Source organism: Drosophila miranda, assembly GCF_003369915.1.
Source record: "Drosophila miranda strain MSH22 chromosome Y unlocalized genomic scaffold, D.miranda_PacBio2.1 Contig_Y2_pilon, whole genome shotgun sequence".
Classification (NCBI taxonomy): domain Eukaryota; kingdom Metazoa; phylum Arthropoda; class Insecta; order Diptera; family Drosophilidae; genus Drosophila; species Drosophila miranda.
The window spans coordinates 14,505,205-14,518,686 of NW_022881614.1; the positions used below are offsets into that span (position 1 = coordinate 14,505,205).

Consider the following 13,482-nt stretch of genomic DNA (forward strand, 5'->3'; position numbering starts at 1 on the left):
GTCCAACCGCTTCCTGGTATCGCCCTGAATGGCTCGCAGATGAGCACGACTTCGGTCTTCCTCTCCCTGACTGCTTGTCTCAGGAGAGACTGAGCAGCTTCGCAATGGTTTAAGTTCAGCTGAGTACACCTCATGCTGATCTTTTAGTCAGGGCGTTCCTAAACTGCGGGCATCTACCGCTGCCGGCCACGTGCTTCCAGTCTGCGCTCGTTCCCTTGCAGAGCATGCACTGTGGTTCCAGGCTACAGTCCTTTGCCAGGTGGTTCTCCTTTCCACATCTTCTACACAGCTTGGACCTATCTACTTTGCTACTGCACTGTCGTGCCATATGCCCAAACTCGAGACATCTGAAGCATTTGGTGACGCTGATTCGCTCACGCAGTCTGCATCTTAACCAGCCTACTTTTAGGACTCCTATTTTCAGAGCCTTTTGAGCGCTCTCCGCTGGCAGCCTGATTGTGGCCGTCTGGGTTCCGCCGTATGCCTTTCTCAGCTGGATGTCATCCGCAGACAGCTCCGCCAATTCCACCTGGCTTCTCAGAGCTTCGCATATATCCTCCGTGGTGGTTATTTCGTCCAGGTCCTTGCACTCTACGGTCACCCGGTGCGACAGGCTACGGACTTCTGCGTGCTCCTTCAGCGTATTGGCTACCAGGCTTTTAAACGTCTCCGTCTCCTCTCCCGACTTGTTGAGCTGTAGCAGTAGCTCTCCTTTTTGGGTCCTCCTGATCCTGGCGACCGCATCACCGAGTCCACGCAGGGTTTCGTCCGTCCTAACCTTGCGCAGTATCTCTGCATAGGTCTGTTCACCTTTGGTGGCAATGACGATGGCGTCTGGTCGCGTCTTGTCCGCGAGCACTCCAGTCGGCTTTTGCGGCCTCTTCCTTCTGCGCCGGTTGGTCACCGTCAGAAATGGTGTCTCCTCCGGCTCCTTTCTCTCCCTTTCAGCGTGGGCGTCCTTTTCAACTGCTACTCCTGGTGTGGTCTGGACCTCGACCGCTGCCTTGGTCCTCTTTGTCCGGGGTGTTGGTGCACCTGCAGCCTGTTTCCTCTTAGGCTCCGGGAGAGGTCTGAAAATCGGTGACGTCTGAGAGGACTGGTGGGTCCTGATCACCGCCTTAGCTCCTTCGTCGTGCAGCTGGATAGCAACCAGTTCATACAGCACCCTTATGCTCTCGATCGAGTCCCGCATGGGTTGGTGTATGGATCGCCTCTTGCCATACTCGAGCATCTCCACTAGCTGCGTGATCTCTCGTCCTAGATCGCGCAGCGCTGTGCTGCCCTGAGCTTTTTGGTGCTGCTCCGGGCCAGGGAGGGCCGGCAGCGGGGCGTCGGTCCGCTCACCAGTTGGCGTTCTCGCCATTTTTTTGCTTTTATTGAAGCCTTCTGAGTCGTTCGTCGTTATGGGTGTGATATTTTTACTCATTTTGTTGGGTCCCAACTCGTAAGCCGTTGTCCTTGTCTGTTGTACAGTCGCGTTATGATCCCATGGTTGTCTATGCAAGCAGGGAGGGCAGGCGAGGGTTGACTCCCGCCCTTATGGGGTCGGGAGTTCAGAGCCGGATCCGCGCTAGTCAGGAGTGACTCAACTGAGCCTGTACGTCCAATTTAATGACTACGGAACAAGGAGCGTGCTTAGAGATTTGCCAATTTTTCACGGGACGGGGGCAGAAGCAGCATTAACCTAGCAGCCATTTCGGCGGGGTTTCATTTCGCGTACTAAAGTGCTAGAATGCTGGCTTCCGTCAGCCCTGGGGTCATCAATCCAAAAAAGGGGGGTCCAGTTCCTATCCTAAGACTTTACTGGTCTCCGTCTTAGTCGCCTTCTCGTATTAGCTAGGTGTTTCACAAGTGTGTTAGACCTATCCGGGGGATACCTGGCATGTGCCGGCGGTTACGAGTTGCTTTAGTGCTCTTTAGAGGGAGCAGAACATCCCCGTGTCTTCTTAGTCGCCTCATACGACAAGCTGTGACATGCTGTGGTGGTATTCTACTGCCCGCTCACCACACGTGTTTGTGTGTGTGTGTGTGTGTGTGTGTGTGTGTTTTTTTTTTTTTTTTTTTTTTTATTCATAGTAAAAATATGATATATATACAGTATGTCAAGAAACTCTTTACACACTGAAAATAAATTAAATTTTTTGACTTTGGATAAGAAAATAATGGCCTTTGGTTCAAATTTATCAAATTTTTTTAATTCATAATCATTCAGGGATTAATTATAAAGTAGTTAGGGAAAAAAAAATAACAAAACTATAAATAGGTAACTTACAAAACAACAAAAACAATGATTACTCATTTTTGACACTGTCAAGAAACTCTTTACACATTTCGTTTTCGAGCTCTGTTTTGATCTCGTTCTTAGAAAAAACGGGACTTTACCGTAATCTATGCTTTTGGCGTTGCTCAGTGATGCTCTATTTTTGCATTGACTTTGATTTGGTTGCGAAATTTTGACCGGTGCACATCTACAGACTAACTTTCTGAAATTTTTAAAATGCCTGGCAAAAGACTAAGCTTTGACGTTGTCCAGTTGATTTACTATAATCACCAGTTGGGCAAATCTGTTGCAGACATGGTAGACATGTTTTCAGTATCAAGGAAAACAATTTACAATGTCCTTAGTCGCGCGAAGAACGAAGGGAGACTGGAAACCAAATCTGGAGGTGGCCGTAAAAGGAAGATAGACAAACGGGCAGACCGCATAATCATGAGGAAAATTAATCAGAATCCGCAAATATCGGTCAGGACTCTGGCCAAGGAACTTGACGAAGAACTTGACTTGGTTGTTTCACACGAAACAGTACGCCAGGTTATTCTACGCCATAAATACTCTTCCAGAGTGGCACGAAAAAAACCGCTGCTTTCGTCGGTCAATGTGGAAAAGCGCTTCACTTTCGCTGTTAACATGATCAGTTAGCCGGCAGAGTATTGGGATGACGTCATATTTTGCGACGAAACAAAAATGATGCTATATTACAATGATGGTCCACCCAGAGTATGGCGCAAGCCGTTAACAGCTTTAGATAACCGAAACATCATTCCGACTGATTTGGGGGTGCATCTCTAGCCGAGGAGTGGGAAATATTGAATTTATTGAGAACACAATGGATGCCAAACAGTACCTCAAAATTTTAAAAACAAATTTAAAAAGCAGTGCGGAGAAATTTGGTCTCATTACGGACAATAGGGCCAAATTTAAGTTTTATCAAGACAATGATCCCAAACATAAAGAGTCCAATGTGGCTCTCAGCTCTCAGCTTGGCTGCTTTACAACTGTGGAAAAGTTATTGATACACCACCCCAGAGTCCCGATCTTAACCCCATTGAAAATTTGTGGGCCTATTTGAAGAAGAAAGTGGGAAAAAGACAGCCCAAAAACCGCAATCAGCTCAAAGAATTCATATTGGAAGAGTGGCAAAAGATTCCCTTTGAGTATGACCTACAAAAATTGATAAATTCGATGAAAAAACGGCTCCAGCATGTAGTCAATGCTAAGGGTGGACATACCAAATATTAAAATAAGTTAAATATATCAAATAATTACGAAGAATTTTGAATTTAAAAAATGAAAATATTTTGTGTAAAGACTTTCTTGACAGTGTCAAAAATGAGTAATCATTGTTTTTGTTATTTTTTAAGTTACCTATTTATAGTTTTGTTATTTTTTTTTCACTAACTACTTTATAATTAATCCCTGAATGGTTATGAATTAAAAAAATTTGATAAATTTGAACCAAAGGCCATTATTTTCTTATCCAAAGTCAAAAAATTTAATTTATTTTCAGTGTGTAAAGAGTTTCTTGACATACTGTATATAAAATATAAGTTAAAGTTAAAAATAAAAATATATAGCATATATATATATGGACCAGACTTGCGGGACTGCCGTGAAGAATCTGGCGCATGCGGTCAGGACATGCTCAGCGTTTTCTATTTTTCCGCAGCAGCTGCACAGCCCATCTTCCTCGTGGCCAAAGCGGTGGAGGTACTCTTTAAAGCACCCGTGGCCGCTGAGAACTTGTGTCAGCGAGAACGTAAGTTCTCCATGCCGCTGATTCATCCATGCTGCAATGTTGGGGATTAGTCGGTGGGTCCAACGGCCGGTTTCAGCATTATCCCATCTGAGTTGCCAGCTCTCAAGACATTCAGCCCTCGCCCTGGTCTTAACCGTTCTAGCTTCTGCCTGTGTGTTGGCGGCCTTTCTTCCCTTGTGGATTTCGCTGGCTTCCCTCGCTGCGAGCTCTACTGGTGGTATGCCGCTTATTACCATTATTGCCTCTGTGGAGACAGTACGGAACGCCGAGCTCACCCGCAGGGCTCCGAGTCTGAAGTCCGACTCAATGCCCTTAGTGTAGCTCCTGGTCCTCGTGGCCTGGGCCCATATTGGCGCTGCGTATAGTATGGATGAGTTGGCCACGTTAAATAACAGTCTCCTACTCGTTGACTTTGGGCCTCTGTGGTTCAGCATCATGCGTGAAACCGCCATGACTACGCCTCGTGCCTTCTGGTGTGTCTGCTGCAAGTGCTCTCTAAACGACAGTCTGGTGTCCAGCATAACTCCCAGGTATCTAATCGCTCGTTTTGAGGTAATTGAGGCTCCTCCTACGGTTATCCTCGACGTCTCCACCTGTTTCCTGCTGCTGATGAGAACCGCTTCCGTCTTGTGCTCGGCTAGCTTGAGCCCTGCCAGGTCTAGCCAGTCGCTTATGGTTCCGATTGCCTCGTTAATACAGCTCTCGGTCTCCGCCAGGGTTTTCTTCGTGACCGTCACCGCGACATCGTCAGCGAATCCCACTATTTCGACTCCTTGTTGGAAGTTGAGGCGAAGAATTCCATCATACATGGTATTCCACAGTAGAGGTCCCAGTACAGATCCTTGTGGGACCCCTCCCGTGATGAAGTATGACCGAGGGCCATCTTCCGTGTCGTAAATCAGCCATCTGTTCTCCAGTTAGTCACTGACCATCGCCTGTAGATATCCGGGGATTTCGAGTGTGCGCAGGGAGGACATCCTGCTCCAGGATGCCGAGTTAAATGCGTTTTTCACGTCCAGTGTTGCCACCAGACAGTATTTTTTGGCACCGCCGAGCCATCGTGTGCCTTCCAAGGCCTTTCTGGCAGTGCCGCACACCTTGTCTAGCGCATCCAAGGTAGAGCGAGCCTTCCTAAAGCCGTACTGGCTGTCGGAGAGTCCACCAGCGGCCTCGATTGCCTCCGTTAACCTTGCGCTGATTACGCTTTCCAGCATCTTACCAGCTCCGTCCAGGAGGCAGATAGGCCTGTATGCCGATGGGTCCTCCGTGTCTTTCCCAGGTTTTGGTATCAGCACCAGCTTTTGCTTCTTCCATCTTCCAGGAAAGCACCCATCGGTGAGGCATTTGGTATAGGTCTGCGCAAAGATCGTCGGGTGCAGGCTAATAGCCAGCTTGAGGGCCCGATTTGGGATGCCGTCTGGTCCTGGTGCCTTGCAGTTTGGCACTCTCTTTACTAGTTCTGCCAACTCATGCGGGGTCACTGGGGGGTACTTGGTGTCCCGTACTCGTGATCCTGTCTACCTGCGTGTCCTGCGCTGGGAATAGGTGCTTGACGATTGCCTCCATTTTTTCCGCTCCCGTTGGTGCCACGTGCTTGAATGCGCCGGTCTTCTTCATGACCACCTTGTAGGCCTTACCCCAGATATCGTTTTCGGCTTCGTCACAGAGATCTAAGAAAACTCGTTTTTTACTATTTTTGATTTCCTTCTTCAGTGCCTTCTTTCTTCGGGTGTAGATTTCCTTGAGAGCCTGAAAGTCTGCTGTTCCGCGGGATCAGTGGTATGCTCTTCGGGCGCCTATGCATGCGCGGCGGGCCTCCTCAATCGCCTGGTTCCACCAGAATACCGGCCTACGGCCTTTAAATGGTTTGCTGCGCTCCATGCTAGCTTTGCACGCCCTTTCGAGTTGTCCCATGACTTGTGCCACTAGATCGTCTTCGCCTTCCAACTCGGCTAGTCCTGCTAGGGCTGCCCTGAAGGCTGGTGTGTTCAGCGTGTTTTCTTTGTAGTGCCCCCTCGTAGCGATATCTGGGTGGCTCTTCTGGTGTGGATACTGCAGAAGATAGCGTTGTGGTCGCTCGCGGTGTACTGTTCGCTGATCTGCCATAACGTGCTCGCTGCAAGTCGAGTACTTATGTAGGTGAGGTCTATGATGGATGTGGTACCTGCTCTGCTGAATGTTGGGTTGGAACCAGCGTTTTTTAGGACTATGTCCAGGGAGGCAAAAGCCTCCTAGCATTCGTTGTTGCTGACTCCCATTCCGTTGCCCAGGCGTTGAAGTCCCCAGCTACTAGCGACGGCGAGTGTGCTTTGATGTCATCTGCCAAGTTGTCGATTGTGTCGCTGAACTCTTCGAGTGACCAGCTGGGTGGTAGATAACAGCTGTATACCCATAGGTCTTTCAGCCTCCCTCGTACGTATCCTTTGGATCTTTTAACTTCGTCTAGGTGCTGTGCCGGTTTGCCGCACATCCAGATTGCCGCTTTCCCCGATTGATCCATGACCCACGTGTTGGATCTCACGGTCTTGTAGGGCTCGCTCAGCAGTGCCAGGGCCGTGATGAGCTCTGTAACGGATTGGGTGAGAAGGTCTTGGGCCAGCCTGCAATGGTTAAGGTTCAGTTGGATGATCCTTAACATTTGAGTTTTCTAACTGCCTCGCGGTACGCTGGACACTTAAAACTTCCTGAGGCATGGTCCGTGGGGCTACCCGTTTGAGCGCAGAGTATGCAGTGTGGGTCCTTGCTGCAATCTTGGCCTCATGGTCTCTGCCTCCACATCTAAAGCACGCTCCTCTGTGGTCCTTTTCTCCGGTGCAGTTTACCGAGATGTGCCCGAACTCCAAACACTTGTAGCATCGTTTTGGCGCCACCATTTGCTTGATACGGCAGTTTACCCAGCCGTAGCTGGGCCCCATTGCAGCGAGTTTGTTGGCGGCGACGGCATGGAGGGATAGGGTGGCTATCTGCATCCCGCTTCTGGTGGCTCTTAAGGACCTTACCGCGTCCTCGGGGATTTCGGTTACCCCTGTGGCACGCTTCAATGCTTCCAATATCTCTGCCTTCGTTGTTATCTCGTCTAGATCCATTACCTCGAGCCTTGTTTGTTCGGTCAGGGCCAGTACCACTGCCTTGGCCCCCAGTGCATTTCCGACCGCCGATTTGACCTCCTCCGCGCTGTGACTCGGGGATTTTTGGAGGCGCAGCAGCAGATCTCCCTTAGCTGTCTTCCTGATGCTTTCCACATCACCGCTCACATGGCTCAGCGTTGCATCTCCTTTCACCGATTTTAATAATTCCGCGTTAGTGATGTTTCCTACGCTCGCTATCACTACAGCGTCTGGTCGCGTTTTTTTCGTGGTCTGTTTTTTTCTGGTTCCTACCGAACTGCTGCCAATTGGGGACCGTTGGGTTTCAAGTTCGCGGTCCGTTCGCTCTCGTGGCCTGAACTTCTTCGGCGGTGTCTGCCTCTGTCCTGCTGTTGGTTCCCTTGCACGTTTTGGTGTCGCTTGACTCCTCTCCAGGGTGCCGAGCCCTCTGCCGTTCCTACTTGCCGCTATTGGCGACGTCTGCGTGTCTGCCTCTTTGCGCTCGGGGACCTTACCATTATCTTGGCTGGTGAGGTCGGCTGCCATCTCCTGCAGGTGTACCAGCTGTGTTAGGCTGTCTCTCATCCGCTGGTTGATGTGCCTCTGGCCGGTGAACAGGGTCGAGAGGTCCTTCAAGATCAGCCCTATTTGGCGTACCGCGTCCGCCAGGGACTTTGGTGCCGTGGTAGGCTGCTAAGCGATTCGGCCATCTGCTGTGCCAATGGCGTGGCTTTTGGCTGAGGGGGCGATCTTGCCATCGCTGCGCTTTTTCCAAATGGGGTTCCTACCTCCATGCCGCTTGCTTTAACAGGCCAGGCGATAGGGGATCCCGCGCTGGCCACAGGTTTCCCTTGGCTTCTGGTCGATGGGGATATACCGCCCCAGAGCCCCTTTTTCCGGGGCGCCGCCTAGGCGGGGGGGTTGGAAAATAGTCGGATCCCCGACCTTCAGACCTTTCCCCTACCTAGACTTGTGCTAGCTAATTTTGGCCTAGATGTAGGCAGGTATCGCTTACTCCTTACCAGAACAAATAATTTCCGCCTGGAAGTATGCAACTTTCTGATTTTTTTTGGTTTTTCCCTCTTCTTCTTTGTTTTTGGTTTTATGCTTGTCGGCGGCTGGTTGCTACAAGATTTGTGTAGCCGATAGTACAGCTGATAGTTTGCGCACTATCTAGCACTGCTACTATATCGATCAGCTGCTCGAGTCGCCGAGAATGGAAGTGTGTGTGTTTGTGTGTGTGTGTGTGTGTGTGAGAACTGAAACCAAATTACCAAAACTGAAGCGAGGTGAAACCGTTGACGCGCAAGTACTTAAGAAATAAGGTATAAACTGTGGCATAGGTTCAGGCAAAGAAGAGATATGTTCGAGTATACGCGGGATACACAGGAGGAGGATCGCGGCACAAAGGCAGGACTTACATGTCGCAGGGTAACGTCTCGGGACTAGAGGATCGCTCGTTCCACATGGAGTTTGTCGTCATGGCTGCGGTGAGGAAGGGGGGAAGGTGAGAGATTAGCAAAGGCCAGGCAGCCTCTCGGCGTCGGAGTCTTGCCTGTTTTCAGCGTGTGATTCTGGGCTGGAGCTCCATTGGTGCGTAATGTCATCTTGCTGGGTATCCGCTGCGGAACACTGGACACCGTCTAAGGGAGGAGACACGTTAGGATGCGGGTTAACAAGGGAAGAACGCTAAAGAGCTAAAGAGGCATCGTCAGTGGCAAAGTTTCAGCCTGCGATGGAAGCCCATAAATCAAAATCATATTGGGATTGGAATTTTGGAGCGTCATTCGTTACTTTCTTCAAGTTACACGAGGAATGTGGGGCACGTGGGGCACTAAGTAAAATTTGAATATCTACTGCGCGCTTCTTGGGGGTGGAGTCCCTCCTTTCGTTCAAAGTTTGCAAAATATCCAAACAAATTGAAGATTTATGACTTGACAAGCACCACAGACCCCACCCCAAGACAGCCTGCTGTTGAGAGTGCGGGGGGAAATGGCCATTAAATTTAAATTTGATTTTCCATTTGAATTTGTCGTTAAATAAGTTTCGCCTGGCCGTCTGTCTAGAAATCTGCATTTGAGGGAGGGGAGCAGGGGGAATTAATTGGGGCAGTGGCCGGCAAAACCTAGAGTTTGGGGCTCCCAAGGTGTCTAATGGCGCACTAAATCTCTATTCTTGAGAAAGCAGAAAGCAATCTTGGTCCTTGGTCTCTGCAAGGACGCAGGCCGCAAGCCGCAAGCCCCAAGGCAGGGAAGCCCAGTAAATAGCCACCAAGGCCCGAGAGAAAGCGAGAACGAGTCATCGAGCCAACACTAAAAGCGTAAATAAATTATACAAAAGGTGCCACAGCCAGAGCCAGAGCCAGCAGCTCCTTCCACTCCTCCACCTCCTAGGGCTGACCAGGCGCCACTCCTCACCTCCTCCTCGCCGTCAAGATAGTAGTAGAACTGCTGATTGGGACTCTGGTACTTCTGGAGCAGCTCCTTCGCCACCCGCAGCGACATCTCGCACTGGACGAAGGGATGCTGCAGGAGGCGCTCGGCGGTGGGTCGCTTCTTGGGGTTCTTCGTCAGCGCCGTCTTGATGAAGTTGTGGAATGTGGGACTCCACTTGTCCTTGTTGCCCAGTGTGGGCGGCTTGAAGCCGCTCTTCGACATCAGGAACAGGGCTCGCATGGGATGCAGATCGAACATCGGTGGCTGGAGTTCAGCAAGCTCTACAAAAAGGGGTGGGGGTTAAAGGGGGTCAGCCGCAGAGGGGGGTACTCACCGATTGCCGTGATGCCACAGGCCCAAATATCACATAGTTGATTGTAGCCGCCCTTGCGCTCCACGGCGGCCACCTCGGGTGCCATCCAGTAGGGTGTCCCTGCGAACGGAGGAGAATCGGTTGTCAATGCAGCTGCCACTGGATGGGGCATGGCAGGCGATTCCTGCTAATTATGCAACATTCACACATTTAATTTCATTGCCTCAGAATATGTGCCGCAAATGTCATTTATTCATACGCATTCGTTTTGTTTTTAATATAATATAATTTAATTTGATTTTTTTTACGGTGCAATCTGCCAATTGTGCAAATTGTGCGAATAAACAAATTGCTGAATTATGCAGAGCACGGCAGGATGGGGCGCCTCATTTCGGGCGCACGTTTTATGATCCTGCGTCCATTACTCATACGCCATGCTGCAGCCAATGGCCCCATCTAGGAGGAACATCAGCGGCATCTGTTGTCGCACTTTCTCGAAAGTTCTGTGAAATTAATTTTCATCTCCCTGGCGATGGTGAAAGGAAAAGCCAACCAACTCGAACACTAACTCAAAGTTAATTGTATTTTCAATTTAATTAAGCCACAACGAAGGTGGAAAATCAATTTTAATGCCTGCTTCTTGATGGGGGGGGGAGACCAAGGCTGCTGCTGCTGCTGCAAGTGGAAGTTTCCGACTCGGTTTTGGTCTCGGTCTGGGCCCTGGCTTTGTTTCTGCTTTTGACGGGATTCTCCAAAGGAGAACCGAACCGGAATGGAAGCTCATCGATGAAGGACTCAGCCAAGTGTTCCGCACACTTTAATTAAAGGCGCAACACAAACAGATACACGACGAAACAGCTACAGATACACAGCCGGAGATACAGATTGCTCCTAATTGAATTGCATTCAATTGGGGGCCCCACTGTGCATCGCCGATTCGAATAATTCCCCTACAGTGGAGCTCGAGTACTCCCAGCATTCCCCAAGCATCCTTTGTCTTGCTGCTACTTTTTGCTGTTTGTTGTTTGGTTTTGTGCTCTGTCATTTCTGACAGCTTTTGCACCTCCTCCTCCTTTCTGTCGAGCGTCCAGAGTCGAGAAGCGTTAAACGCAATTGTTGCCAGTACATCCCCCTCCCCCCTCCCCCCCCCCCACCGCCCCACAGCAGCACAGAGTCCCACAATGATAAACACTTTGTGTATTTCCATTTCCATTTACACGTCCATCTTTAACTCGAAGCCTGAATCGTCGACTATTTGTTGCCTGGCAATGTTCTTGGCGCCAAACGTTTCCCCCCGTTTCGTCCTGCCCCGCATTCAGCACCGAAATCGATCTGTGAATCTGCATAAATCGAATGACAGAGGATGCCTCATCAGTCATGCCTCCACCCAGGCGGAGGGGGGAGCAACAGGGGGGCCGCCACTCACCTATGAAGCTCTTCCGCTTGTTGATCGTGGCCGTTATCTGGGCCGAGACCCCGAAGTCGGCCAGCTTCACGTCCCCGTACTCCGTGAGCAGGATGTTGGCGCCCTTGATGTCGCGGTGCATCTTGCCCATGGAGTGCAGGTACTCCAGGCCCTTGAGCGTCTCGCGGCACATGTAGGCGATCTGGTTCTCGGACAGCGGTCCCGTCACCTGGTAGATGTCCTGCAGGCTGCCGCCGCCGCAGAACTCCATGCAGATCCAGAGCTTGTCCCGCCGCAGGTACGACCCGTAGTAGGCGATGATGTTCGGGTGCCGGCAGTCGCGCATCATGATGATCTCCTGCTGGATGATCTGTATGTCATCGGAGGGCTCCAGCTTGATGACCTTGATGGCGGCCAGCTCATTGCTCTGTATTCGTTTCGCCTGCGAAAGCAAAGAATGGGAAAACGGAGATCAGAGACGGCATATGGAATCGTGAATCGTGAATCACGAATTGGGCTGTGAATAATGAATGTATACGTAAGGAATGGAGCATGGAACAATGGCAATGAAAGTGATGATGGCAGTCCCTGTTCATTGGCTTGTAACAGCAGCACACCTGCACTTGCAACAACCTGCATCTGCCCCACATCCCGAACGCTGTTTTTTGCAAGCATTCGCCATAAAAATGCATTGTAACCACGACGCTCAGTCCCCCCCCCCCCCCCCCCCTTCCCATCTCTACCGTTTGTACTATTTGCATAGAACAATGAAATGGGGCACCATCATGGGGGGTGCAGCGCCTGAGAAGAATATTAAAATGCTCCTTTGGTAGCGGAAAACTGAGCCAAATTGGTTTTTCTCACAGGAGAGGAGATGGGGAGGGGACGATGAGTGGATGGGGGGGACAGAGAAGCGCTTTAATTACAGTCAATTATGGAGAGCTTCAATCTGTTTGACCTTTGCCACTGGGGCCTGGTTGTGTCTGCCGTGTTCTCATTTTGTAATCGTAATCAGAGCAGAACCGAACATCCTCTCCATCCCCAACCCCTAGCCAGCCGTTGATCTTAAATGGAATTCGATTGCCATGGAGCTGCCACTGTGGCCATTGGATTCCATTTAAGAGCAGCCGCGCGTCCGTATCGGCGTCCGTGTCCGTGTCCGCGTCCCTGTCTGGCTTTCCACTTCGGCGCTCGCTGCAATAATTTCGCTTCGCTTCCTTCTGGTGCGCCGTCAGTCCTGGGGTGTGGGTGGAGCATCAGCACCAGCCTTGGTGGTCTGCAAAGGATTCGCCCACACACACACACACACACACACGCACACACAAAAACACAAAAGCCAAAAGGGGAAATGACTTACGCGGAGATCCTTAACCTCGTCACCCGCAACCAGAGCGAGAAGATGAAGAAGGTCGGCGAGAGTGTGAGCAGAGTGAAGCGCACAGCCAAAGGTGCTCTTCTATTGGAGCTCAAAGACGCCTCGAAGGAGACCGCGCAGCTGCTTTGCGAGGACATAGGCACTGTCCTAGGAGGTAAGGTGGAGGCGCGAGCACTCACCCAGCAGACGAGGCTAGAGATGCTCGACTTGGATGAGATGGCTACCACGGAGGACGTGAGGAAGGCCTTCAGCGAGCAAATGGGGATTACTCTCGATGCGGACGCCATTAAGAGTTTGCGCCCAGGCTTCGGTGGTACCCAGCGCGCTGTTATTTGCCTGCCGGCGACCCTTGCGACGAAGGCGCTATCCGTTGGAAAGGTCAAAGTGGCATGGTCCGTCTGCCGCATACGGGAGCGAAACCTGCCGTTAAAGTGCTTCAGGTGCCTTGAGATCGGCCACGTTGCACTAAATTGCAAAAGCTCTGTGGACAGAAGCGGGTGGTGCTTCCGCTGCGGGTCTGCGGAGCACAAGGTAAGCGACTGCCACAATGAGAAAAAATGCTTCCTTTGTGTCGGAAAGGGCAAGCCCCACACACACGTAGCTGGTAGCCACAGGTGCCCCATGGCACCCAAAGAGAAGGCAAGTCAATACGCTGGACATGGTTAGGTTTTACCAAATAAACCTAAACCATTGCGAGGCTGCCACAGATCTGCTCTCTCAGTCGGTGCGTGAATTGAGATCGGACGTTGCCATAATTAGCGAACCCTACATTTCCCCCGAGGATGGATTCTGGGTCCAAAGCTCCTCAGGCAAAGCAGCAATATGGGCTTG

The 13,482-nt window shown here is 50.7% G+C and overlaps 1 protein-coding gene across 4 annotated transcripts in view; it reads right to left on the reverse strand.

Moving 5' to 3' along the window:
• The window catches only part of LOC117185931 (mitogen-activated protein kinase kinase kinase kinase 5-like), a 120,833-nt gene that overhangs the window by 25,966 nt on the left and 81,385 nt on the right, over window positions 1–13,482 (reverse strand). For all 4 annotated transcript variants that reach the window (XM_033398474.1, XM_033398475.1, XM_033398477.1 and 1 more), the window contains exons 3-7: window positions 11,298–11,718; window positions 9,893–9,991; window positions 9,541–9,839; window positions 8,679–8,766; window positions 8,545–8,608 (exon numbers count right to left, since the gene is read on the reverse strand). In XM_033398474.1, the coding sequence (XP_033254365.1) occupies window positions 8,545–8,608; window positions 8,679–8,766; window positions 9,541–9,839; window positions 9,893–9,991; window positions 11,298–11,718 (971 nt within the window). The remainder of the gene's footprint in view (window positions 1–8,544; window positions 8,609–8,678; window positions 8,767–9,540; window positions 9,840–9,892; window positions 9,992–11,297; window positions 11,719–13,482) is intronic.